Source organism: Salvelinus alpinus, chromosome 14 (assembly GCF_045679555.1).
Source record: "Salvelinus alpinus chromosome 14, SLU_Salpinus.1, whole genome shotgun sequence".
Taxonomy (NCBI): Eukaryota; Metazoa; Chordata; class Actinopteri; order Salmoniformes; family Salmonidae; genus Salvelinus; species Salvelinus alpinus.
This window is the reverse complement of record NC_092099.1, coordinates 52,630,686-52,655,764: the sequence shown is the minus strand read 5'-3', so window position 1 is coordinate 52,655,764 and position 25,079 is coordinate 52,630,686. Positions and strand designations below refer to the sequence as shown.

General features: G+C 42.9%; 1 protein-coding gene across 1 annotated transcript; it reads right to left on the bottom strand.

Annotated features, from left to right (window-relative positions):
- Positions 1 to 2,733: 2,733 nt before the first annotated feature.
- On the bottom strand, positions 2,734 to 25,078 carry LOC139539059 (dnaJ homolog subfamily B member 11-like). Its single transcript, XM_071341760.1, has 10 exons — positions 24,896 to 25,078; positions 24,196 to 24,352; positions 23,369 to 23,466; positions 22,788 to 22,923; positions 22,151 to 22,293; positions 21,632 to 21,714; positions 21,480 to 21,537; positions 4,761 to 4,872; positions 4,345 to 4,504; positions 2,734 to 3,959 (listed from the first exon to the last, which is right to left on the bottom strand). Exons 1-10 carry the CDS (start codon positions 24,967 to 24,969, stop codon positions 3,895 to 3,897), a joined length of 1,086 nt encoding a protein of 361 aa, XP_071197861.1. The 5' UTR covers positions 24,970 to 25,078; the 3' UTR covers positions 2,734 to 3,894.
- Between the last annotated feature and the right edge of the window lies 1 nt (position 25,079).

Below are 25,079 nucleotides of genomic sequence, written 5' to 3'. Positions count from 1 at the left end.
AAATTGAACCAGCTGGGTCACAAAGAGGTCAGATACAGAGTGGAGGTGTGAGTACAAGGGGTTAACAGCATCATACGGACCACATACACACACAGTACGATACACAGTCTGATAGACTCACACACTGCCTGATCCTCTCATTCAAGCACATGATTAGAGACACCACAGTCCTATAATCTGACCAATAAAGTCAGCCAATCACAGCAGTAAAACCAGAACAAATGCGGGAGATAAAGAACTGCCCATCAACAAAATTCATAGATCACTAACAATCAATCTATAAAGCCATAACAATCATGTGAATGCAATCATATAACGAAGAGCTATGTGAGGTCCTGGATATAGAGTGGACCAATGATTCCTCAAGGAGTGGTAGCAGCAGGCATCCTTGGCTGCCTTACATTCACTGTACACTTGCCGCCCTCTACTGGTAATATAATGGAAAGGGCGGTACCTAGTCAGTTGTACAACTGAATATATTCAACTGAAATGTGTCTTCCACATTTAACCCAACCCCTCTGAATCAGAGAGGTGCAGGGGGGGCTGTCTTAATCGACACCCACATGTTCGGCTCCCAGGGAATAGTGGGTTAACTGCCTTGCTCAGAGAGAACAACAGATTTTTACATTGTCAGCTCGGGGATTCCATCCAGCAACCTTTTGGTTACTGGCACAACGCTCTAACCACTTGGCTACATGCCGCCAATTGGGCCCTTTACTGGTAATACGTCGGGCCCTCTCCCGGCGACATGTCGGGCCCTCTCCCGGCGACATGTCGGGCCCTCTCCCGGCGACATGTCGGGCCCTCTCCCGGCGACATGTCGGGCCCTCTCCCGGCGACATGTCGGGCCCTCTCCTGGTAATATATTGGCTCGCTTGTCTTTACCACAGCAGGCTGCTAAGGGGAGGATGGCACACAATGTCTGAAACGGCACAAATGGAATGGCATCTAACACCTGGAACCCTTATGTTTGATACCATTCCTCTCCAGGCATTACCACCAGCCTGTTCTCCCCAATGAAGGTGCCACCAGCCTCCTGTGGTCTCCATGTACATACAGTGGGGAGAACAAGTATTTGATACACTGCCAATTTTGCAGGTTTTCCTACTTACAAAACATGTAGAGGTCTGTAATTTTTATCATAGGTACACTTCAACTGTGAGAGACGGAATCTAAAACAAAAATCCAGAAAATCACATTGTATGATTTTTAAGTAATTAATTTGCATTTTATTGCATGACATAAGTATTTGATACATCCGAAAAGCAGAACTTAATATTTGGTACAGAAGCCTTTGTTTGCAATTACAGAGATCATACGTTTCCTGTAGTTCTTGACCAGGTTTGCACACACTGCAGCAGGGATTTTGTCCCACTCCTCCATACAGATCTTCTCCAGATCCTTCAGGTTTCGGGGCTGTCGCTGGGCAATACGGACTTTCAGCTCCCTCCAAAGATTTTCTATTGGGTTCAGGTCTGGAGACTGGCTAGGCCACTCCAGGACCTTGAGATGCTTCTTACGGAGCCACTCCTTAGTTGCCCTGGCTGTGTGTTTCGGGTTGTTGTCATGCTGGAAGACCCAGCCACGACCCATCTTCAATGCTTTTACTGAGGGAAGGAGGTTGTTGGCCAAGATCTCACGATACATGGCCCCATCCATCCTCCCCTCAATACGGTGCAGTCGTCCTGTCCCCTTTGCAGAAAAGCATCCCCAAAGAATGATGTTTCCACGTCCAGGCTTCACAGTTGGGATGGTGTTCTTGGGGTTCTACTCATCCTTCTTCTTCCTCCAAACACGGCGAGTGGAGTTTAGACCAAAAAGCTCTATTTTTGTCTCATCAGACCACATGACCTTCTCCCATTCCTCCTCTGGATCATCCAGATGGTCATTGGCAATTTTCAGACGGGCCTGGACATGCGCTGGCTTGAGCAGGGGGACCTTGCGTGCACTGCAGGATTTTAATCTATGACGGCGTAGTGTGTTACTAATGGTTTACTTTGAGACTGTGGTCCCAGCTCTCTTCAGGTCATTGACCAGGTCCTGCCGTGTAGTTCTGGGCTAATCCCTCACCTTCCTCATGATCATTGATGCCCCACGAGGTGAGATCTTGCATGGAGCCCCAGACCGAGGGTGATTGACCGTCATCTTGAACTTCTTCCATTTTCTAATAATTGCGCCAACAGTTGTTGCCTTCTCACCAAGCTGCTTGCCTATTGTCCTGTAGCCCATCCCAGCCTTGTGCAGGTCTACAATTTTATCCCTGATGTCCTTACACAGCTCTCTGGTCTTGGCCATTGTGGAGAGGTTGGAGTCTGTTTGATTGAGTGTGTGGACAGGTGTCTTTTATACAGGTAACGAGTTCAAACAGGTGCAGTTAATACAGGTAATGAGTGGAGAACAGGAGGGCTTCTTAAAGAAAAACTAACAGGTCTGTGAGAGCCGGAATTCTTACTGGTTGGTAGGTGATCAAATACTTATGTCATGCAATAAAATGCAAATTAATTACTTAAAAATCATACAATGTGATTTTCTGGATTTTTGTTTTAGATTCCGTCTCTCACAGTTGAAGTGTACCTATGATAAAAAATTACAGACCTCTACATGTTTTGTAAGTAGGAAAACCTGCAAAATTGGCAGTGTATCAAATACTTGTTCTCCCCACTGTAGTGACTGATAGACATGCTAGAGACATAGCTCGCATCCTTAAATTGACACACTAAAATAATCCTTGAGTCATTATTTATATAAACTTTTAATTGAACTCTCAGCTGAAAGTACACTTCTCCCTCCTGTACTGTAGCACTCTGGAAAACAGTAGCCCCATTCCGCCAGGAAGAGTAGTCCAGAGAACCTAGGTCTGTGTCTGACATGGAACCTTATTCCCCATCTAGTGTCCTACTTTTGAACAAAGCCCCATGGGGCCCGTTCAGAGCCCCATGGGGCCCGGTCAGAAGTAGTGTAATATACAGGTAATAGGGTGTCATTTGGGACGCAGAACAGGCTGAAAGGAGGAGCAAGAGGTGTGGATGGTGGTGGGTGGAGCCAAAGAGGGGCTCTCCATGGTAAAATCATACCCTGATGACGAGGTTATGCGAGGCAGCTCAACAGGTCCATTCTCTGTGGCCTCTCGTTCAGCAGACAGAACACTCAACACATTGCCCCAAAGAAGACATCTAAAGATGCAATCCAACTCAACAAAAGCAACAACAAAAATAACAATATGTAGTTTCTTTCCTATTTACACAGCGTTTTGAGATATTACTGAAAACCTATACGACCGAAAACCCATAAATGACAGAATTGTTGAAGGTGTCAGAGGAGTCAAAATCACTCAAGATGAAATACCCTAGTACAGTATTACATCTGTAAAACTGATCAAAACAACAGAGAGGGGAATAGTATTCCAGTCTTGCTGATGTCCATGAGATAGTCCTTTGATTTCAGAGTTAGAGTCCTTTGCCTTAATCCAGCTCCTCTTTTAGTGCCCAGTCAGGTGTGATAAAGGTTTAACATCAGATAGTGGATTTGATGGTCAAACATGTCTGTGATAGTGGTTCACATTGGATGACAGTAGTTGAAATTGAAGGTGAATTAAAAAAGACAAAAGGAAAATGAGTGACAAAGAAATGGTGGTAGTAAAAAATTGGGACGAGGGCAAGAAAATTAAAAGTATAAATACGGTGTAGTTTCAACCCGTCAATGTGATATATAACAAGGACTTCTTTAAAAGAAAATAGACAACGTCAAGTCACCTTCAGAATGTAGAATATTAAAAAATAAAACAAATCAAGTCAACCCATCCTGAGAACAATCTGAAAATAAATACACCCCTGTGCTTGTTCCATTGCGTGTTTTGTAGCACAGAACTCAGTCCAGATTCTGTCTGTTGGTGTGTCAGTATCCCTGTAGTCCGTTGTAAACCTTCTGTACCGATGCCTGCTTCAGAATCCCCCTCACTCCTGGAACAACAAAAGCAAGCCCCAATTGTAAATGACTATACATAATGATCATAATTACATTTTTCATCATCTTTCATATCTGAGAAGTTAATGTGTACCTTTATTGTCTTCCGGTCAGTGGTGTAAAGTCGGCAATTCGAAGACGATTTATTGTGATGTATATGTGTCGCTTACAGTTTGAGGGGGGGGGGTGTTTGCGTGTTCTACGGGCATGTCCTTTGCCTCTGAGTCTTAATATGCATCAACAATACCCATACCTCGTATGGAACAGCTCTGATATCTAACATGCAGCCTACCTTCTCCTGGCATCATTAACTCAAACTCAGAAATAAATACATTACAAGTCACACCCCCCCCCACCCATCTTTTTCGGCCTCCTCCTTACCCTCTTTCTGATTGTCATTCAGCTGTGTCTCTGGGAACTCTACGTCGAAGGAGACAATGAGAGAGCCACGGATGTTGTTGTTGTCGAAGTTGGGCAGGCCTTCTCCTTTCTTCCACACCCGAGCACCAGGCTTAGTGATCTTGTCCCTCACAATGTGGACCTGTAGTCAGAGGAGCAGTCAAAGTGTGTCACTGATTCCTTAGAATACCTTTTAGAATATACTTTATAATGAATAAATACTTTATTTTCTAGACAAAACAAAAATGCATATTTTTTGTTTTTCAACCAGTCTTTTTGTGTGCTTTTTGAGAATGGGGCAATGATGGCTCAAGACAAGCTCCCCTCCCCAAAACATTTCAGTACATGGCAGTAAAAGTGTATGCATGTATTTCTTAGCTTCACTCGTCCATAGTTACCTTATGTCCGTCCAGGTGTATGATGTCCATCTCAAAGCCAACCAGAGCCTCCACCAGGGAGATGGTGACGTTAGTGTACAGGTCATCTCCTCGCCGCTCAAACACTGGATGTCTGTCAGTACACATATACATTACTAAATCACTCTTCAACAAAACAGCTTCCACAATTGACAAGATGTTACTTAACCAATAAAGGCCCGAGGGGGTGTGGTATATGGCCAATATAGCACGCTAAGGGCTATTCTTACGCACGATGCAACGCGGAGTGCCTGGATACAGCCCTTAGCCGTGGTATATTGGCCATATATCACAAACCCCCCGAAGTACCTTACTGCTATTATAAACTGCTTACTGTAAGAAATTGTAATAGATACTGGTAACTTGTTTTAACAACTTCTCAACACTAGCTATACTTGACACAACATGCACCCATCCCCCACTATACCCCCACTCTTCGTACCCTTATAATAACCACAGACCCACACACACTCCCCTCCCCCATGAACAGGCCCCTGTTAAAACAAGCGCACATAGAATCTCATCCTCGAGCAGAATGTAAGACAAAGAACTGTGTGAAGAGCCAATGGAACGTCGACATCAGGCCCGGACAGGACTACCCACGACCCAGATCGACCAATCGGAAGGCCAGACTACAAGATCAACCTACCTTACTTGTTGCATATATAACCAGCACAAACTGCTTAGAGCTCTCTTTTCCGACGATTCCATACGAGTCAGACAGAAGGGGCCGTGCTGCACGATTTCAAAGATATTTTTACTTGTGAATAAACTGCCTTATTATACAATTATCCACCTCGTCCTATGTCTCAACTTGATCTCCTGTCTCCAGTAAACGTTTTATCAACAAAACTTGGTAGCAGAGGATGGTTTGTTAACCTTTTGTCAATAGGGGGTGCTGTTAGCACTTATTTTTTTTTGACATTGCCAAATTAAACTGCCTAGTTGTCAATTCTTGCTCGTACAATATGCATATTATTGTTATTATTGGATAGAAAACACTCTCTAGTTTCTATAGCCGTTTGAATTATGTCTCTGAGTGAAACAGAACTCATTCTACAGCACTTTTCCTGATATGGAGTGAGATTTCAGAAATTTTGGCCTCTGGTCCCAGGTCAGTGTTAAAGTCCCTGTAAATCCTATGAGGATACAAACACTGCCCATGCCTTCCTCTAGATGTCAGTAAGAGGTGACAATTTGAATGGAGTCGATTGCGCAATCAGGGCCCGTATAAAACGCGAAAGACCGGATGTACCGTTCTTTTCCTGCTGCGCCTGACGCGAGATGGACGTCGCACTGGCTCTCTTTCCAAGCGTTGGTTTAGCCACTTATATATCGCCGGTCATGTTTTTACTCGTTATAGGTGTTAAAGACATCATAAGGTAGTTAATTTAAACCGTTTTATAGCAATTTATATCCGTTTAGTGCGATTTTGAGGCATTGCTTTGTGATGCACTTTGAAGCGCCGGGCACGTTTCGGGGTCCCGGTCGAACGTTAGTGGGCATTTCGAAGGACAAGAGGACATCTTTCGACCAAAAGAAGATTAGACCCAAGAAAGGATACATTGCCCAAGATACTGATGGAAGAACAGCTCACAGTAAGAACTATTTATGATGATAAATCGCTGTTCTGTTGAAAAATTTTAAACGCATATATCGCCATTTTGTTATGTGTAGCTTCGCTTGGCGGACCCGGTATTGCACAGTAAGGATAATTTTAGAAATGTAAGTCAGCGATTGCATTAAGAACTAATTTGTCTTTCGATTCCTGTCAACCCTGTATTTTTTAGTCAAGTTTATGATTAGCTATCGATTAGACTAGATCACTCTCAAATATAGCGCCCGACATTTTCAGGCCAGTTTTGCTACTATTCTCATTGTATAACCACGTTTTTTTGTGGCTAAATATGCACATTTTCGAACAAACTCTATATGTATGTTGTAATATGATGTTACAGGACTGTCATCGGAAGAATTCTGAGAAGGTTAGTGAAAAAATTAATATATTTTGGTGATCATAACGTTATCGCTCCCGTTGCCATGAATTCATGCTGGGGTAACGTTTGCACATGTGGTATGCTAATATAACGATTTATTGTGTTTTCGCTGTAAAACGCTTAGAAAATCTGAAATATTGTCTGAATTCACAACATCTGTGTCTTTCCATTGCTATGCTTTGTCTATTTTTATGAAATGTTTTATGATGAGTAAATTGGTAATACACGTTGCTCTCTGTATTTGTTCTAGTCGAGTTGTGATGGTGGGTGCAATTGTAAACTATGATTTCTACCTGAAATATGCACATTTTTCTAACAAAAACTATCCTATACAATAAATATGTTATCAGACTGTCATCTGATGAGGTTTTTTCTTGGTTAGTGGCTATCAATATCTTTATTTGGCCGAATTGGTGATAGCTACTGGTGGAGAGAAAAAATGGTGGACAAAGAAAAATGGTGTCTTTTGCTAACGTGGTTAGCTAATAGATTTACATATTGTGTCTTCCCTGTAAAACATTTTAAAAATCAGAAATGATTGCTGGATTCACAAGAAGTGGATCTTTCATCTGGTATCTTGGACTTGTGATTGAATGATATTTAGATGCTACTATTTACTTGTGACGCTATGCTAGCTATGCTATTCAGCTTTTTTACTGGTGGGGGGTGGGGGGTGCTCCCCGATCCGGGTTTCTGACTCGGTAGAAGTTAAAACCTTTGAATTCGGTCCATAGAAAGTTGATGAGACAGGAGACGAGTGGAGAAAGATTCCAGAAGGAGGGGTGACCTGTACGCAGGAGCAATTCGGTGATTCAACTCGCCTCAAGAATACTGATCAAAGAGCTCAACAAATATAAGGTAAGCAGAACCTGTTAAATCGAAATCTGCATATTATATTATAGTCAAATACCCAAATTAAGATCAGTGTTTCTGAGGCTGAGTATGGATTACTGTTAAATTTTATGTGAAAACTGTCCGTAACCGAAGGCATTGTGTAAAGATATCTGCGAAGTATAAGATCAAGTCGTATTAGTAATCTGGAACTAGTTGAATGGTGCTTCAATTAGGAGTATCGGAGAGAAATCTAAGCTTGATGTAGTCTGATCAAGTCGTATTAGTAATCTGGAACTAGTTGAATTGTGTTTCAATTAGGAGTATCGGAGAGAAATCTAAGCTTGATGTAGTGTTGAAATGTAATGTAATCTGTTCAAGTCGTATTAGTAATCTGGGACTGGTGGAAATGGCACCCCACTAGGCGCATCGGTGAGAAAACTAAGCTTGACATTTCGGGATTCAAGTCGCATTAGTAATCTGGGGCTAGTGGAAAAGGCACCCCACTGGGAGCATCGGAGAGAAATCTAAGCTTGAACTAAGAGTATAGGAATTAAACCTGAACTCTCCAAATTAATGTGAGTGATTGAACGTTCCACGAGGCTGATTGTTGCTAATTACTGATAAAAGTGACCGCTGAGTCAAAAAGTTTAGGTCGTTGTGAAGCTATTGCGCTGAAAGTTGACTTGATTTTTCCCTCTATTGCGCTGAAAGTTGACTTGATTCTTCCCTCTTGTGCTGTTGGTTTTGCCTTAAGGACTAGAAATCATTTGATAATTATTCTAGAAGCGCTAGGATATACTAATATATTGTCCCAAAAGGACACGTTTGAAATACTTTGGGAAAGTATTTAATTAATTAGTTGAATATGTGATAATAATATTTTTTGAGAAAAATGAGTCCTAGAATTAATTAAATAATTATTCTAGAAACGCTTGAATTTACTAACATATTGTTCCAAAAGGATATAGCTGAAATATTGTTGGAAAACGGAAAAAATAATTCGCTTAATATACGGCAATAAAATTATTTGTGTAAAGAGAGTGGGACACCAAAGATAAGTCTGTGTAGGCACCAAGAATACATCGCTGGGCGATCAGTGACGGGCTAAGAGCACCAAAAATAATATAGACCCAGACATAGTTTAACGACAAAATGGCCACGACCACCGTCCCCAAACACAAATTCAATGAATACTTAGATCAGAGAATAAAAGACAGAGCAGGGAGAGAAAATAACCCACCTCCCTATTTTCAAAATCCATTTACCCACCTCCCTCAAAACCCTTTTCTGACCCCTGCTGTGGTACAGGCACCGGTGTTTGTGGTGCATGAAAGACACCTAAAAGGTAGCATGACTTTGGGGATCCAAGAAGGGCAACTCGTGTGTGAAGAGAGGCCTGATCATCGAGAAAGGGAGGAAAGGGATAGAGCGTACACACAGGGACGTGGGGGGGGTTCGAACCCCGCCTCACTACAGGGACATGGTGGGTCTCTACCAACCTACCCACAAGGACGGGGTGGTGGGTCTCAACCAGGCCCTTTGAAGAGAGAAGACAGAGAGCTGATTCAGTTTTCTTCCACTCCAAACCCAGACTGGTTTAGAAGCAGAACACGGGGGGGTAGTCAAATAGTCACTGAAGGGTCATGGTCGCCACCAGGACAATGCTCCTCTGGGGCCTCATTAAGAGGAAACCACAGCAAGGACGATGAAGGTGAGAACAGATTAGGACAAGATGAAGAGGAGGTGGAGCGAGATTACACACCACAACCAGGCTATCCGTCTACATGGGGACAACAACCAAGGAACATTGGACCCTGGGGGAGCTGTTACAATTGTAAGCAGACAGGACATATGGCTCGTCAGTGTCCATACCCAGTGACAGCGGCCCAAAACCAGTGGATGGCGAATAGGGGACGAGGATACGCCCCGAGATCGAGGGGAGGAGTCCGACCAATGATGTACCAACCACGGGCAGCCCAGCAACCTGCATACAATCACCCAAACCCAGACCCAAATCAGCAACCTCCTCCTCCTTTCCAGGGCATGTCTGACGAATATGCCCCATGGCCCTGAAGCTGCCCACCACTAACCTACACTCATCATTGACCTGGACTACTGAAGCATCAAAGGCTTTTGCACTCTTGAAAACAGATCTCTCAGTGGCAGCAGCCTTAACAGCACCTGACTAAAAAAAAACAAGTTCCATCTGGATGTTTCTGAAAAAGAAGGATTTACATCATCCATCCTTTTCCAGAAACAAGAGGGGGAGAGAAGAGTGTTGATGTATCACTCCTCCAAACTGGACCACATTGAAGTAGGACAAACCACATGCTCCAGGTATGTGGCTGCAGTGGAAAAAGCTATTGGAAAAACAGCTCATCTGGTAATGTGCCATCCATTGGAAATCCACACCCACCATGGAGTTGCAGCATATCTGATGTGCAAAGAATTCACGTTCAGCGCTGGATTTTTTTTAAATAATAATAATAATAATAATCAAAAAATCAAAAATAACCTTTTGGTAATGGTAGACAGGTTTTCCAAATGGGTCGAGGCAATACCAACAGCACGTGAGGATGCCAGATCAGTCATTAAGTGGCTGCAGACTGAACTCATACCAAGGTATGGAGTTCCAAGGCAAATCCGATCCGACAAACGGGTCCCATTTCAGTAACCAACACCTGAGACAGGTGGAGGAAAGATTGGGTATTGTGCACAAGTTTGGGTTAGTGTACAGGCCACAATCTCAAAAGCCTCGTGAAACGCGCCAATCAAATGTATGTGCAGGTTTGAAGTTGATTTGGGTTGAAGCCCTGCCCCTGGCGTTGATGGCCATGAGAGCCTCTCCAGGTGTAGGCACCCATCTCTCTCCTCATGAGATAATGGCTGGAAGAGTCATGCCTGGTCCACCAAGGGATGGAGGTAATATGCCCGCCCTTGATGTACAACAAATTGTAATGTCTGATTATGTGAGAAAATTTACGGAACTTTCTGCAGCTCTCTCCACACAGATTCACAAGGTCCAAGAGGGGGAGCTGACGGGAGATCCGCCACCACTGAAGGTAAAAAATTGGTGACTGGGTGGGGTTAAAGTCCACAAGAGAAAGTGGCTGGAACCCAGGTGGACTGGACAGTACGAAGTGAAGGAGATTACTTCACACTCAGTCCAGGTCAAAGGTAAATCAGGCGCACCTTGGCACCACCTCACACATTGCACTCCAGCCCCAATCCCTTCTAGAACACTGACAGAAGTCAGAGCTGATTTATACAGCTTAAATTCGATTCCAAATGAAGACATTCCTGACTCAGGGGATGCGGCATCAAACTCCGCCTCCCCTGAAAAAGGAACCTCGCCCAGTTAGAGGGACATTTCTCCCTCCCTGGGCAAGGCTAGGGATATCTGGCCCCTTATTTGTGATATTCCTACTGATATTTGGGGTGTCCCTGGGCACTTTCACATGGTTAATAGAATAACTATAACCGGATCCCCATGGATGTATGTCACGGACACTCTAGTCTAACTAGGTAATAACAGATAAAAAAATCTAAAAATCAAATCAAAAATTATAAAACAACAGTTAAAATAAGAAACTAATATGGCTCAAATTGAGAAGGTTAAATAGAGCGGGTGGAGAGCTGTGCAGAGAATGGACAGAAGATGGCAGTATTGCAGCACTCAACGGTCTCCCAGCCGACGGGGAGCCTGGTTGAGTGCTGGTGACATAATTTTGTTTTTGTAGTAAACATTTAGGTTAAGGGTTTCCGTGTTCCCAGAGATAAGATATCTTAAAGGAGTACACTTATATATATATATTAGGAGGATTATTTTCTGAGTTTTATTTAGACAAGGGATTTTTTAAGATAAAGGGTTCTTTTAGTATGTCTAGATATAGTATGGAACACGAATGTAAGGAGATGATGTAACCTCTTGACCTGTCTTCATTGCATTTTCATGTGGTTTGATCACCCACGGGGGAATGTAGTGAGGATAATGAAATTGTGGTCATTTGGAATACTAATTTTGAGGTAAATTGATTATAATAGAGTTTATAACTCTTGACCATAATTGTAGTTTTAACCAAAGAGGAGTCAGGTTTCTGTTTTTAAACATTGGCTATGACGGTTTTGAATGGGCTGTTATTGATTTGGTAATACAACAGAAAAAATCCCATTTGTCATCGATAATAAATGGGGGAAGATATGATACATTGAGGTGTGAACAGGAGATATTTTAAGCCTATAGGGCAGGAAAATACATAAGCATTTAAATATAAGAATATTTTACTAATCTTACCTAAGTCAATATTAAGAGTAGGTAAGGTTGATACCTGGCCAGGGCCAGGTATCAAACGGGAGAGGGGTACATTGTGGTCTAGGATAGGATTGGGGCCTATTGGATAATAAACTAATTAAAAATTACTAGCTAACAAATGGGTATAGAAGTTAAATATATAATCAGATAGAACAAATGAGAAACTGTTTGTTAGCCAAACTTGTATGTCCAGGATTTTATGCGTTACAGGTGAATTAAAGGAGAAGGTGATTCACTCGACCTGGGGGCATATCGCACTTGGAGGGTGAGACACACTGACGAATGATCACAGAGTTAAGGAGAAGAACCGTTGCTAATAGAGCTCGGGGATCAACTCCTTAATGAAGAATCCCTGACCCCGACCTCTCAACACTGTGTACGTTCATAGAAGTGAAAGTGTTGCTTGATCTCTGGCTGATGATGTGTTCTCTGAGAGAGGGTGGGGTTTTTACAGGACTGCTTGTAGTCCTGAGCTGTCTGATTAGGATACGATGGGGATGTTACCATCACAGTACTGCCAGTTCCAACGGACCAGGGTTCAGCCGGCCTCCTCCACCACTTCAAGACCAAGTCCCACACCACCACCTAAGCTCTCCAATCTGGGACAGGTAATAAATGTAAAAGACATCTCAGATAGTGACCAATTGGGGACTGAAACTGGTTATGAGGAAAGGGAGAATATGTGGTTGGCCTACAAAACACTTAATAGAGAGGACTGTGTCGTATGTGGACATGCCAGACCTATTCTGGCTGCTCACCCATTTGCACTAAGTAATGGGGAAGGTTGGATGTGTATATTGGAAAGTTTAAGCCAAATTCAACCCTGTGTAAAACTCTGAGTCTTGTGTTCCCAGAAGTCCCTCCCCAGAAGGTACCGTGGGGAGTTAAGGCATATGGGGGATATTACAGCTGTATCACTAGTACAGGTAGGGGTATAGACTATGGGAGGCTCCCTACTACTACCTGCATCACTAATGCCACTATTAACTAGAGGTGTTGCTGATGTATGGTGGATGTGTGGACCTGCCAGGCGGTTGACCCCATTTTGAAAGGAAATTGTCGTTGCACATGTGCTTTGGCCAGTCTGATACCACCATTGCCTATTATTGAGGTTATAGCTAACAACTTCTGGGAGCTGCCCATGACACAGAGACTCGGTACCAACCCAGGAGACGGCAGAACCGTGACGCTCCTTGGTCCGAGGGTACAGATAACATGCACACCAACCTGTTGGGGTCCCAATAGGGGTCCCCCACGAATACCAGACATCAAACAGGAATGATGGCCTGTGGCATTTATTGCCCATTTTTGGCCCAGCTATTGTTGATGCTAAGCAGAATGCCTGGATCAATTATATCTACTATAATCAACAATGATTTGTTAATTACACCCACACAGTACTTACGGGGATGGCTGAACGATTGGATGCTACCTCTCAAACCAGTAGACAAAATAGACTAGAACTGGACATGATTCTGGCCAACCAGGGAGGTGTATGTAAAATGATTGGGGAACAGTGTTGCACGTTTGTTCCTAACAATACTAGTCCGGATGGGAGCATTTCAAAAGCTCTGAGTGGGTTGGCAAGGTTATCAGTGGAGATGAAGGGTCTTGCAGGTGTGGAGGAGAGTGGACTGTTCCCTGGCTGGGTGGTTGGTTTGGTAAGTACACTACAATGATGGTTACTGGATTTCTGACTCTAGTTGTTGTTTTTCTTATGCTCATGTGCTGTGCTGCCTGTATCATACTTTGTTTGAAGAAGTCTGTTACAGATGTGGCAAGGAGGCTGATACGGAATCAAGCTTTCGCAGGAGAGTGGGCCTGACAGAGGAGGACCCTTGGTTTGCTGTAGTAGAGGTTGTCGAATGAATAAAAAGTGATGTTTGTCCTCCCTGTTGTGAAGGTTTGAAGTTCCCGGGTGGCGACGAGCCCACCTGGTACAGGTTGTATAGAGGGATGGACCTGAGGGTTTAACATTTTCTCGTTTTTTGGTTAATAATGTGTGATTTTGGACTCAACAAGGCTTTGAGGCGGTCCATGGACAATTGGCAGCTACATCCCTGATGGCATTTCAAAATAGAATCGCGGTTGATATGTTATTGGCAGAACGGGGGGGGGGGGGTCTGTGCCATGTTTGGTGAGCAGTGTTGTACTTTCATTCCCAACAACACAGCTACGGATGGGAGTCTGACTGTAGCATTGGAGGGACTTCGTACCCTTAATGATAAGATGAAACAGCATTCTGGAGTGGACACTTCTATGTGGGACTCATGGATGGATGCTTTTGGTAAATATAAGACGCTGGTTTCCTCTATCCTAGTATCTATTTCCGTTTTTGCGGGCATTCTTGTACTTTGTGGATGCTGTTGCATTCCATGTGCGCGCACGCTTGCTAGCCGTGTTATCACTGCCGCCATAGACCCTAATCAGGAAAGGGCCCAAATGTTCCCATTGCTTGATGATGGGGAAGCTGGACCTGTCTATCTATTTGAGGACTAAGAAACTTTTATGTCACGTCTCTTGTGAGACGTGAAGAGGGGGAATTAAAAAATTTGTCTTCTGACAAATTTTATCCCATAGCTTTGTCTTTTTTACTTTTATGTCACGTCTCTTGTGAGACGTGAAGAGGGGGAATCAAAAATTTGTCTTCTGACAAATTTTAACTAGTTTATTCACGTCTATAAGACGTGAAGAGGGGGATTTGTAAGAAATTGTAATAGATACTGGTAACTTGTTTTAACAACTTCTCAACACTAGCTATACTTGACACAACATGCACCCATCCCCCACTATACCCCCACTCTTCGTACCCTTATAATAACCACAGACCCACACACACTCCCCTCCCCCATGAACAGGCCCCTGTTAAAACAAGCGCACATAGAATCTCATCCTCGAGCAGAATGTAAGACAAAGAACTGTGTGAAGAGCCAATGGAACGTCGACATCAGGCCCGGACAGGACTACCCACGACCCAGATCGACCAATCGGAAGGCCAGACTACAAGATCAACCTACCTTACTTGTTGCATATATAACCAGCACAAACTGCTTAGAGCTCTCTTTTCCGACGATTCCATACGAGTCAGACAGAAGGGGCCGTGCTGCACGATTTCAAAGATATTTTTACTTGTGAATAAACTGCCTTATTATACAATTATCCACCTCGTCCTATGTCTCAACTTGATCTCCTGTCTCCAGTAAACGTTTTATCAACATTACCAACATAATTAGAGCAGAAAGAAATACCGGTGGCGGTAATGCACGTAATTTATGAAAGTTGCCAATCGCAATATAAAGTCAAGAGAAGAAAAGGTCTGGAAGGAGGATAGATGACTAGAAACGATTCAGTTGACCGTTTTATGTGTGGATTAATTGTTGGAGTAGAGGACCTTGTGCATTTCAGGGAAAATAACTCAATGTTTATATCCTAGGACAAATTAGCTAGCAACAGCAAGCTAGCTAAGTAGGACAAATTAGCTAGCAAGTGCAAGCTAGCTAGCTAAATTTACATAAATGTTTAATGCTATTCAACCAGTCCCCAAATTAATGTCATTGGTTCAGTTTGTTTTGATATTTTAACCTGCGTGTCGTAATCGCGTTTGGTGTAGGGGGACAAAATACATTTACGCACGATGGCGCACGCATGCAGCCGGTTTGGGTTCCGTGTTACTGTCTGTCCCTCCGACATTTGCAACATTGTTTCAATATTCAGATCTCCAACTGTCCCATAGTAATGAACGTGTAGGGGTCGGCAGTCGGGACGAGAGGGGGAGGCAGGCAGCGTTTCGCAGCCAGTCAAAATGATGAATCAGCTGGCATAATTTTTTATGGATATACAAAGAAAGGTCAATTGAAAAAAGTTGAAATGAATGAATGAAATTAAATGCAGCTAGTTTGCAGTCTTTCCAGCTTCAGTTTGAAGTGATTGTGTTAGCTGTGTTGTTGGCTAGCTCCTCTGAACAACAGACGAGAGACACATTTTGTATGCCAGGTGAATTCGTGCCTCATTAGCTCATTGTTATGGATGTATCCAAATAAATATCACGGGAAAACAGCTTAAACAAGTGCAGCTCCTTTTGTTATTCTGGCTGCACTGTTTGATGTGACTAAGCTAGACGTAGTTGGCTAGCTAGCAAGCAAGGGATAGGAATGTTGCCAGCCAGTATGGCAATGGAACATTTAGAACAAACGACTGTCGCATCCATAGATACAGAGCAAAAAGACTTAACGACTGGGTCGTGTCTCTGGCAACCGAACCAATAGAACGAATGACCAGCCGGCTTGGGTAGCAACCCTAGATTTGTTTCGGGACTATATCTTGTGGAAGGATTAAATAGTATGAAAAAAAATCATCTAAATAATGCTTTCAAGTAAAATATGTCAATCAATATTTGAATATGTTGGTAACCTGTTGTATAAAAGTGATAATGCCCTCGAAGCCGGTGTTGAGGATATATTGGCACGGTTTTCTGGCCCTCGACAAACAACACCCATGCTAAATATACAGTTGAAGTCGGAAGTTTAGGCTGGAGTCATTAAAACTCGTTTGTCAACCACTCCGCAATTTCTTGTTAACAAACTATAGTTTTGGCAAGTTGGTTAAGACATCTACTTTGTGCATGCAAAGTAATTTTTCCAACAATTGTTTACAGACAGATTATTTCACTGTATCACAATTCCAGTGGGTCAGAAGTTTACATAAGCTAAATTGACTGCCTTTAAACAGCTTACAAAACTCAAGAAAATGTCATGGCTTTAGAAGCTTCTAACAGGCTAATTGACATAATTTGAGTCAATTGGAGGTGTACCTGTGGATGTATTTCAAGGCCTACCTTCAAACTCAGTGCCTCTTTGCTTGACCTCATGGGAAATAAATCAACAGAAATCAGCCAAGACCTCAGAAAAAAAATTGTAGACCTCCACAAGTCTGGTTCAACCTTGGGAGCAATTTCCAAACGCCTGAAGGTACCACGTTCATCTGTACAAACAATAGTACGCAAGTATAAACACCATGGGACCACGCAGCCGTCATACCACTCAGGAAGGAGACGCGTTCTGTCTCCTAGAGATGAACGTACTTTGGTGCGAAAAGTGCAAATCAATCCCAGAAGAACAGCAAAGGACCTTGTGAAGATGCTGGAGGAAACAGGTACAAAGTATCTATATCCACAGTAAAACAAGTCCTATATTGACATAACCTGAAAGGCCGCTCAGCAAGGAAGAAGCCATTTCTCCAAAACCGCCATAAAAAAAGCCAGACTACGGTTTGCAACTGCACATGGGGACAAAGATCGTACTTTTTGGAGAAATTCCTCTGGTCTGATGAAACAAAAATAGAACTGTTTGGCCATAATGACCATCGTTATATTTGGAGGAAAAAGGGGGAGCCTCGCAAGCCGAAGAACTCCATCCCAACCGTGAAGCATGTTGGTGGCAGCATCATGTTGTGGGGGTGCTTTGCTGCAGGAGGGACTGGTGCACTTCACAAAATAGATGGCATCATGAGGTAGGAAAATGATGTGGATATATTGAAGCAACATCTCAGAACATCAGTCAGGAAGTTAAAGCTTGGTCGCAAATGGGTCTTCCAAATGGACAATGACCCCAAGCATACTTCCAAAGATGTGGCAAAATGGCTTAAGAACAACAAAGTCAAGGTATTGGAGTGGTCTTCACAAAGCCCTGACCTCAATCCTAAAGACAATTTGTGGGCAGAACTGAAAAAGCATGTGCGAGCAAGGAGGCCTACAAACCTGACTCAGTTACACCAGCTCTGTCAGGAGGAATGGGCCAAAATTCACCCAACTTATTGTGAAAAGCTTGTGGAAGGTCACCAGAAACATTTGACCCAAGTTAAACAATTTAAAGGCAATGCTACCAAATACTAATTGAGTATGTAAACTTCTGACCCACTGGGAATGTGATGAAAGAAATAAAAGCTGAAATATCATTTTCTCTACTATTATTCCGACATTTCACATTCTTAAAATAAAGTGGTGATCCTAACTGACCTAAGACAGGTAATTTTTACTAGGATTAAATGTCAGGAATTGTGAAAAACAGAGTTGAAATGTATTTGGCTAAGGTGTATGAAACTTCCGACTTCAACTGTATCCTCCAAACACCGGCTTCTCTGGCATTATCACTTCAATAGACACTGGTGTATCAAGTTAGCTAACAGGGAGAGGGAAAGAATAAATCCTGTAGTGGCCATAGACATAGAAGAGTTGAGTCACATAAACAACACAAAACAGCTTCCACAACTGACAACCTACATCTTATATAATAGAGAGAGACAGGCTACCTAACACTGAGTGAGAAAGCATTTGCATACAGCAAGCATATAAACTCAGCAAAAAAAGAAACATCCCTTTTCAAAGACCCCGTCTTTCAAAGATAATTTGTAAAAATCCAAATAACGTCACAGATCTTCATTGTAAAGGGTTTAACTTTTTAGAGATAGGGGGCAGTATTCTGAAGTTTGGATGACTGAGGTGCCCAAATTAAACTGCCTGTTACTCAGGCCCAGAAGCTAGGATATGCATGGTAATATTGGATAGAAAACACTCTAAAGTAAAACTGTTAAAATAATGTCTGAGTATAACAAAACTGATTTGGCAGGCGAAACCCAGAGAACAATCCATCCAGGGAAAAATTGAGGTCATTGGATATTCCAATGCTTTTCTATGGGAAACCCACATTTTTAGGACACAGATTGCAGTTCCTATGGCTTCCACTAGATGTCAACAGTCTTTAGAAATTGTTCGATGTTTTTTTTTTTTTTAAATGAAGAAGTAGTCGTATTCTTTCTAAGTGTCACTCAGAAGAACTCTAGTATTTTGGTGCGCGTGAATGACTACGCGCTCCTCGTTTTTCTCCGGTATTGGAAACAGTTTATTCCGTCTTAAATTTTATCGATTATTTACATATTAGGATACCTAAGGTTGGATTACAAATGTTGTTTGAAATGTTTGGACCAAGTTTACAAGTTACTTTTTACATTCCTTTGTAGGCATGTTGGAACAGGTGTATTTCTGAATCAAACACGCCAAATAAACTGACATTTTTGGGATATAAAGAAGGACTTTATCGAACAAAATGACCATTCATTTTGTAACTGGGACATTTGGGTTTGCAAAAAGATGAAGATCTTCAAAGATAAGCGATTTATTTTATAGCCATTTCTGACTTTCGTGATGACTCTGCTTGGTTAGAAAATGATTGTGACGTGCACCGGTGAGGGCACACACTGGGTTATTTATCTCCGGTATTGAATATACTATTTTCGATCTTAAATTGTATTGTTTATTTACATATTAGGGTACCTGAGAATTGATTAGGAACGTTGTTTGACATGTTTGGACCAAGTTTATTGGTAACATTTGGGATTCATTTTGAACGAGGGGAAACCGGTGGATTATTGAATGAAGCGTGCCAAATAAACTTTTTGGGGATATAAATTTGGACTTTATCGAACAAAAGGACCATTTATTATGTAACAGGGACCCCTGTGATTGAAACCAGATGAAGATCTTCAAAGGTAAGGGATTTATATTATTGCTATTTCTGGTGCATCTGCTTGGCTGGATAATGTTTTTCATGCTTTTGTATGCGGGGCGCTGTCCTCAGATAATCGCATGGTGTGCTTTCGCCATAAAGCCTTTTTGAAATCTGACAAAGCGGCTGGATTAACAATTAGTTGATCTTTTAAATGATGTATGACACTTGTATTTTCATGAAAGTTTAATATTACGATTTCTGTCATTTGAATTAGGCGCTCTGCAATTTCAACAGATGTTGTCGAGGTGGGTCGCTTGAGGCGCGCCTAGCCATAACAATGCTTGTTCAATGAACGATAAACAATTAATGAACATGCACCTGTGGAACGTTCGTTAAGACACTAACAACTTACAGACGGTAGGCAATTAAGGTCACAGTTATGAAAACTTGGGACACTAAAGAGGCCTTTCTACTGACTCTGAAAACCACCAAAAGAAAGATGCCCAGGGTTTCTACTCATCTGCGTGAACGTGCCTTCGGCATGCTGCAAGGAGGCATGAGGACTGCAGATGTGGCCAGGGCAATAAATTGCAATGTCCGTACTGTGAGACGCCTAAGACAGCGCTACAGGGAGACAGGACGGACAGCTGATCGTCCTCTCAGTGACAGACCACGTGTAACAACACCTGCACAGGATCGGTACATCCGAACATCACACCTGCAGGACAGGTACAGGATGGCAACAACTGCCCGAGTTACACCAGGAACGCACAATCCCTCCATCAGTGCTCAGACTGTACGCAATAGGCTGAGTGAGGCTGGACTGAGGGCTTGTAGGCCTGTTGTAAGGCAGGTCCTCACCAGACATCACAGGTAACACCGTCGCCTATGGGCACAAATCCACCGTCGCTGGACCAGACAGGATTGGCAAAAAGTGCTCTTCACTAACGAGTCGCGGTTTTGTCTCACCAGGGGTGATGGTCGGATTCGCGTTTATCGTAGAAGGAATGAGCGTTACACCGAGGCCTGTACTCTGGAGCGGGATCGATTTGGAGGTGGAGGGTCCGTCATGATCTGGGGCGGTGTGTCACAGCATCATCGGACTGAGCTTGTTGTCATTGCAAGCAATCTCAACGCTGGAAGACATCCTCCTCACTCATGTGGTACCCTTCCTGCAGGCTCATCCTGACATGACCCTCCAGCATGACAATGCCACCAGCCATACTGCTCGTTCTGTGCGTGATTTCCTGCCAGACAGGAATGTCAATGTTCTGCCATGGCCAGCGAAGAGCCCAGATCTCAATCCCATTGAGCACGTCTGGGACCGGTTGGATCGGAGGGTGAGGGCTAGGGCCATTCCCCCCAGAAATGTCCAGGAACTTGCAGGTGCCTTGGTGGAAGAGTGGGGTAACATCTCACCGCAAGAACTGGCAAATCTGATGCAGTCCATGAGGAGGAGATGCACTGTAGTACTTAATACAGCTGGTGGCCACACCAGCTACTGACTGTTACGTTTGATTTTGACCCCACCTTTGTTCGGGGATACAGTATTCCATTTCTGTTAGTCATATGTCTGTGGAACTTGTTCAGTTTATGTCTCAGTTGTTTAATCTTATGTTCATACAAATATTTACACATGTTAAGTTTGCTGAAACTAAATGCAGTTGACAGTGAGAGGACGTTTCTATTCTCTTGTTTAGATACAAGGTTTGAGTCGCATAGACAACGGTGAATGCAAGTAGCGAACATTCCAAAAATCTTTACCAGTGGAGGCTGCTGAGGGGAGGACGGCTCATAATAATGGCCGGAGTGGAGTAAAGGGTATCAAACATGTTTTTCATGTGTTTGATACCATTCTATTCACTCCATTCCAGACATTATTATGAGCCGTCCTCCCCTCAGCAGCCTCCACTGATCTTTACATAACACTAATGTATTAGTGTTGACATAATGTCCTATACCAACAAAGCATGGCTCCTAGAGAAGTTATAGAAGTTAATAGTACCCTGATTAGAGCCACTATATTATTTGTGAAATAAGGAAATGCTGCTCTTACTTCATAACTTTGATGCGGAAGCGTAGGTCCCCTGGCTCTCCATCGATGTGAGGTTCGCCTTGAGAGACGTAGTTATGAGTTAGACACTGATACCACTTGTAAAAACTTTTTTTTTTACACCCATTATCCTGATGGTTGAGTAAGTAGCTTACCTTCCCCAATGAAAGGGTACTCCATCTCATCTCTCACTCCCTGTTCAATCTCTACCTCCAGAGTTCTCTCCTCATTCACCAGCCTGGGATCATAAGACAGTCACATTATCATCCTCATCACATAAAGAAAGAACCCATTGACTCCTGTGTTAACAGTCTTAACCAGATGCACAGTCAATATGACAGTATAGAACAGAGGTTCCCAACCTTTATCAGTTACTGTACCACCAACTACATGTTGTTCTGCCTGGAGTACCCCTGAAGTATCCCCTCATGTGCATTTTTACCAGTAGGCCTATGGTCTCATGAGTCTTCGCAAGTCACCCCTGTGGATTTGCCAAGTACCCCCAGGGTCCTAGTACCCCTGGTTGGGAACCACTGGTATAAATCACATCTTTAAAATGTATAAATTTGCACATTCTTTTTGTTTTTTTGCTGACAGCACCCAACCCAACATGCACACAACAGGGTGCAGGACAGAGTCAACCACAAAGCAGCACCCCTGAAGCAGTGACTCACTTTATATTGGGGCACTCATCACACACTACTTCCTGGCTCATCTGGAAGCGTCCAGGTCCGAGTTGCGTCGTCCTCATTTCCTGTCTGCAGTTGCATTTCCGTTTCCCAGGGGCCTCTTTGGCTACAGGCTTGTTACGAACAACCTGAGATGAACATATAGGTGACGTGATGAGATTAGGATGTATGTGTTGGAATAGGGTAGGCCTGGTGGAGCATACAAATCGTATACAGTGGCCATGTCCGAATACCCGTACTTGCGTTCTAAATAGTAGCATTTTGGGTATGCGAAAATAGAAAGTTATATAGTAGGTGACATTTTTTTAATTCAGTATGCTTTCAATGCCAGGATGTCATACTCCATTCAGCTTGATATCTAGTAGAATTCACTGCACACCATTGAGGAAGAGAGTCGCTGATAAATCACAAGGTTACGCAGCGTACCAAAATTAACGAATGGCGGGAATGTATGCAATTTAGATGATGCATTCTCAGTATGGAGGAGCCTAGTATGTTATTTTATGCTTACTACATACATTTTTACTAAACAGTGCACAGTATGTAGTTTAAGTAAGTAGTAGGCAAGACAGATTTTGGATATGGACAGTATATACAGACCACCATAAGGGTTGAAGTGTACCTCTACAAAGTTCCCAGAGTACACCTCTTCGAGTGTGACCTCCAGGTCCAGCACAATGTCATTTCCTCTGGGGATGTTCCTGTCCTGTTGTCCTTGCCGGTTTCCTCCAAACATGAAGCCAAAGTCACCAAAGAAACTGGAAGAGGCAACAGAGTGTGAGGTAACAGTGGCGTAAGAGACATTATTTGGAATGTAGCCAGTGCTTGACATAGACAGGAGCTCAGTACCGGCACCTCAAATGTTCTACTGCTTGAGCTCCTGTTCCTCTTATAGAACATTATCTCAAAAGTATTGTGTAGATCCTGCACCTAAAAATAAACAGTACCGGCACCCAAAATGAGTACCAGCACCTATTTCAGTCCAAATCAAGCACTGCTTGTAGCGGGAGCTTGTAATTTAACGCACTTCAGCCCGGTATTAAGCATTTATTACAAAGTAAAGCCCTGGTAAGCCTGGTCTCGGAGCGACCACATAGACATATACCCACAAGGATGATGAGGATATCATTGTTAAACACCGAGATCCTATATTCTGAAACCATCATGTACAGTATAGCAATCTATTAGGTAAACCTCCTGTACCTGGAGAAGATATCATTGTGAGAACCATGGTGGCCCTCTTTCAGACCATCCTCTCCATATGCATCATACTGCTTCCTCTTCTCTTCATCAGAGAGCACCTACAAACAGCACAACATCAGGGATTGACTCTTTTTAAGCCACAAAATACTGTAGAGTACATGGTTTCTTTACATTAGCAACATGAAATTAACTTTAATTACAAATTCTTAACATCACATTTCACCCACTTAAATAGCTTAACCATGCAAAATGTATCAATCATGAAATTGGATGATGTTTCAAATCTACACGTTATCAGTGATCATGATGACACTGGTGAGGTGCGCATCATGGGATGTTTCACTGAGCCGCTCCGAGTGCTCCACGTCGTGCTTTCATGAGAGAACACTGACCACAGTATGAGCCAATCAGAGGCAGCCACACGGTCTTCTTGGCCAATCAAAATCACTATGTCGTTTCCAACAACAACCAAATAGGTCGCTTCAGTTTCTTACAAAATACTTTCGTTTCGGTGCCTCGATCGTAACGAAAATGAGATAGCATGCTGAAGCCAAATATTATTACACACCCAGATCAAATGACTATTATAAAAGGTTAATAAATTATACATAACAATAGAGTACTATCATCTCAACACTCATTTGCCATTCATATCTTTTACATCTCTTCATGAGACTGACAATGATGTTGATGGGTATTGTTTCTGAGACTAGCTACACAAGACAAGATCATCATGGCATGATATTGATAGCACATATTGTAAAACAAAAGTGCCAGGCAAATAACAATTACCAGAGAGATAAGTGATACCGGGGTTTACTTCCTACCTCATAGGCTGACCCCAGGTCTGCGAATTTGTCAGCAGCAGTTGGGTCATCTGGGTTTCTGTCAGGGTGCAGCTGGAGAGCCAGCTTTCTGTAAGCCTTCTTGATGTCCCTCACAGATGCAGACTTGCTCACCCCCAAGATCTTGTAGAAATCTCGCCTGTAGATAGAGGTGAAAATAAGAGGGGGTGTCTAGCTACCTACCGGATCTTAGATAGTTCCCCTTCATGATAGTGACAAGTGGAGTAGGGTTCACAAACGTGTGGTTTATCAGACTAAGAATCTTTGTGAAGTAAATCATTCTAAATGGGCATCACCCAGTCCAGAGTAATTCAGTTTGATATCAACGGCTCTCATTTTTGGAGTACAAAGCCAGTTGAGCAAGTTAGCCCACTCTTCCATGTCATTCCCTCGAGTAGATACACACGATTCACGATGCTGGAAACAAAGGATCAGGCAGGGTGATGTTGACTACCCTATGAACAAGGACTTTATTTAAAGTGTTGTTCACATTGCTGAGATTGCTTCTTTACCCCTCCAAATAGTAGCTAGCTAACGTTAGCTATTTTACACATGGAGAACGGGCTTCAGAAGCGTAGACCAATCACAATGAAACATGTGTACCAACTAGCGATACCGCGTTTGAACCGGTTTGACCATTGCAGAGACGGTGTGTTCGGGTTATATAGAAACACGTACTTACCCTGCAAGCACTGCTGTAACGAAATAAAGGACAAGACAGCAAACACTGCATAGATTCATCCCTTTAACGGCCATAGATACCAGTTTCTTCAAGAAACCAACAGAACAACCCGGCTTTTGAGGTATGGTTCCTTTCTGTCACTGATCCTCTTCCTTCTGTCAAATCAGAACCGCCCACATGCTGC

What these genes read in the sequence shown, in the direction of transcription:
- LOC139539059 (XM_071341760.1), bottom strand. Translation starts at nt 24,969, where the DNA reads ATGGCCGTTAAAGGGATGAATCTATGCAGTGTTTGCTGTCTTGTCCTT. An exon ending in GTTACAGCAGTGCTTGCAGG is followed by an intron (nt 24,353 to 24,895) that starts GTAAGTACGTGT and finishes CTCTATCTACAG; the next exon opens with GCGAGATTTCTACAAGATCT. An exon ending in GAATGACAATCAGAAAGAGG is followed by an intron (nt 3,960 to 4,344) that starts GTAAGGAGGAGG and finishes TTGTTGTTCCAG; the next exon opens with GAGTGAGGGGGATTCTGAAG.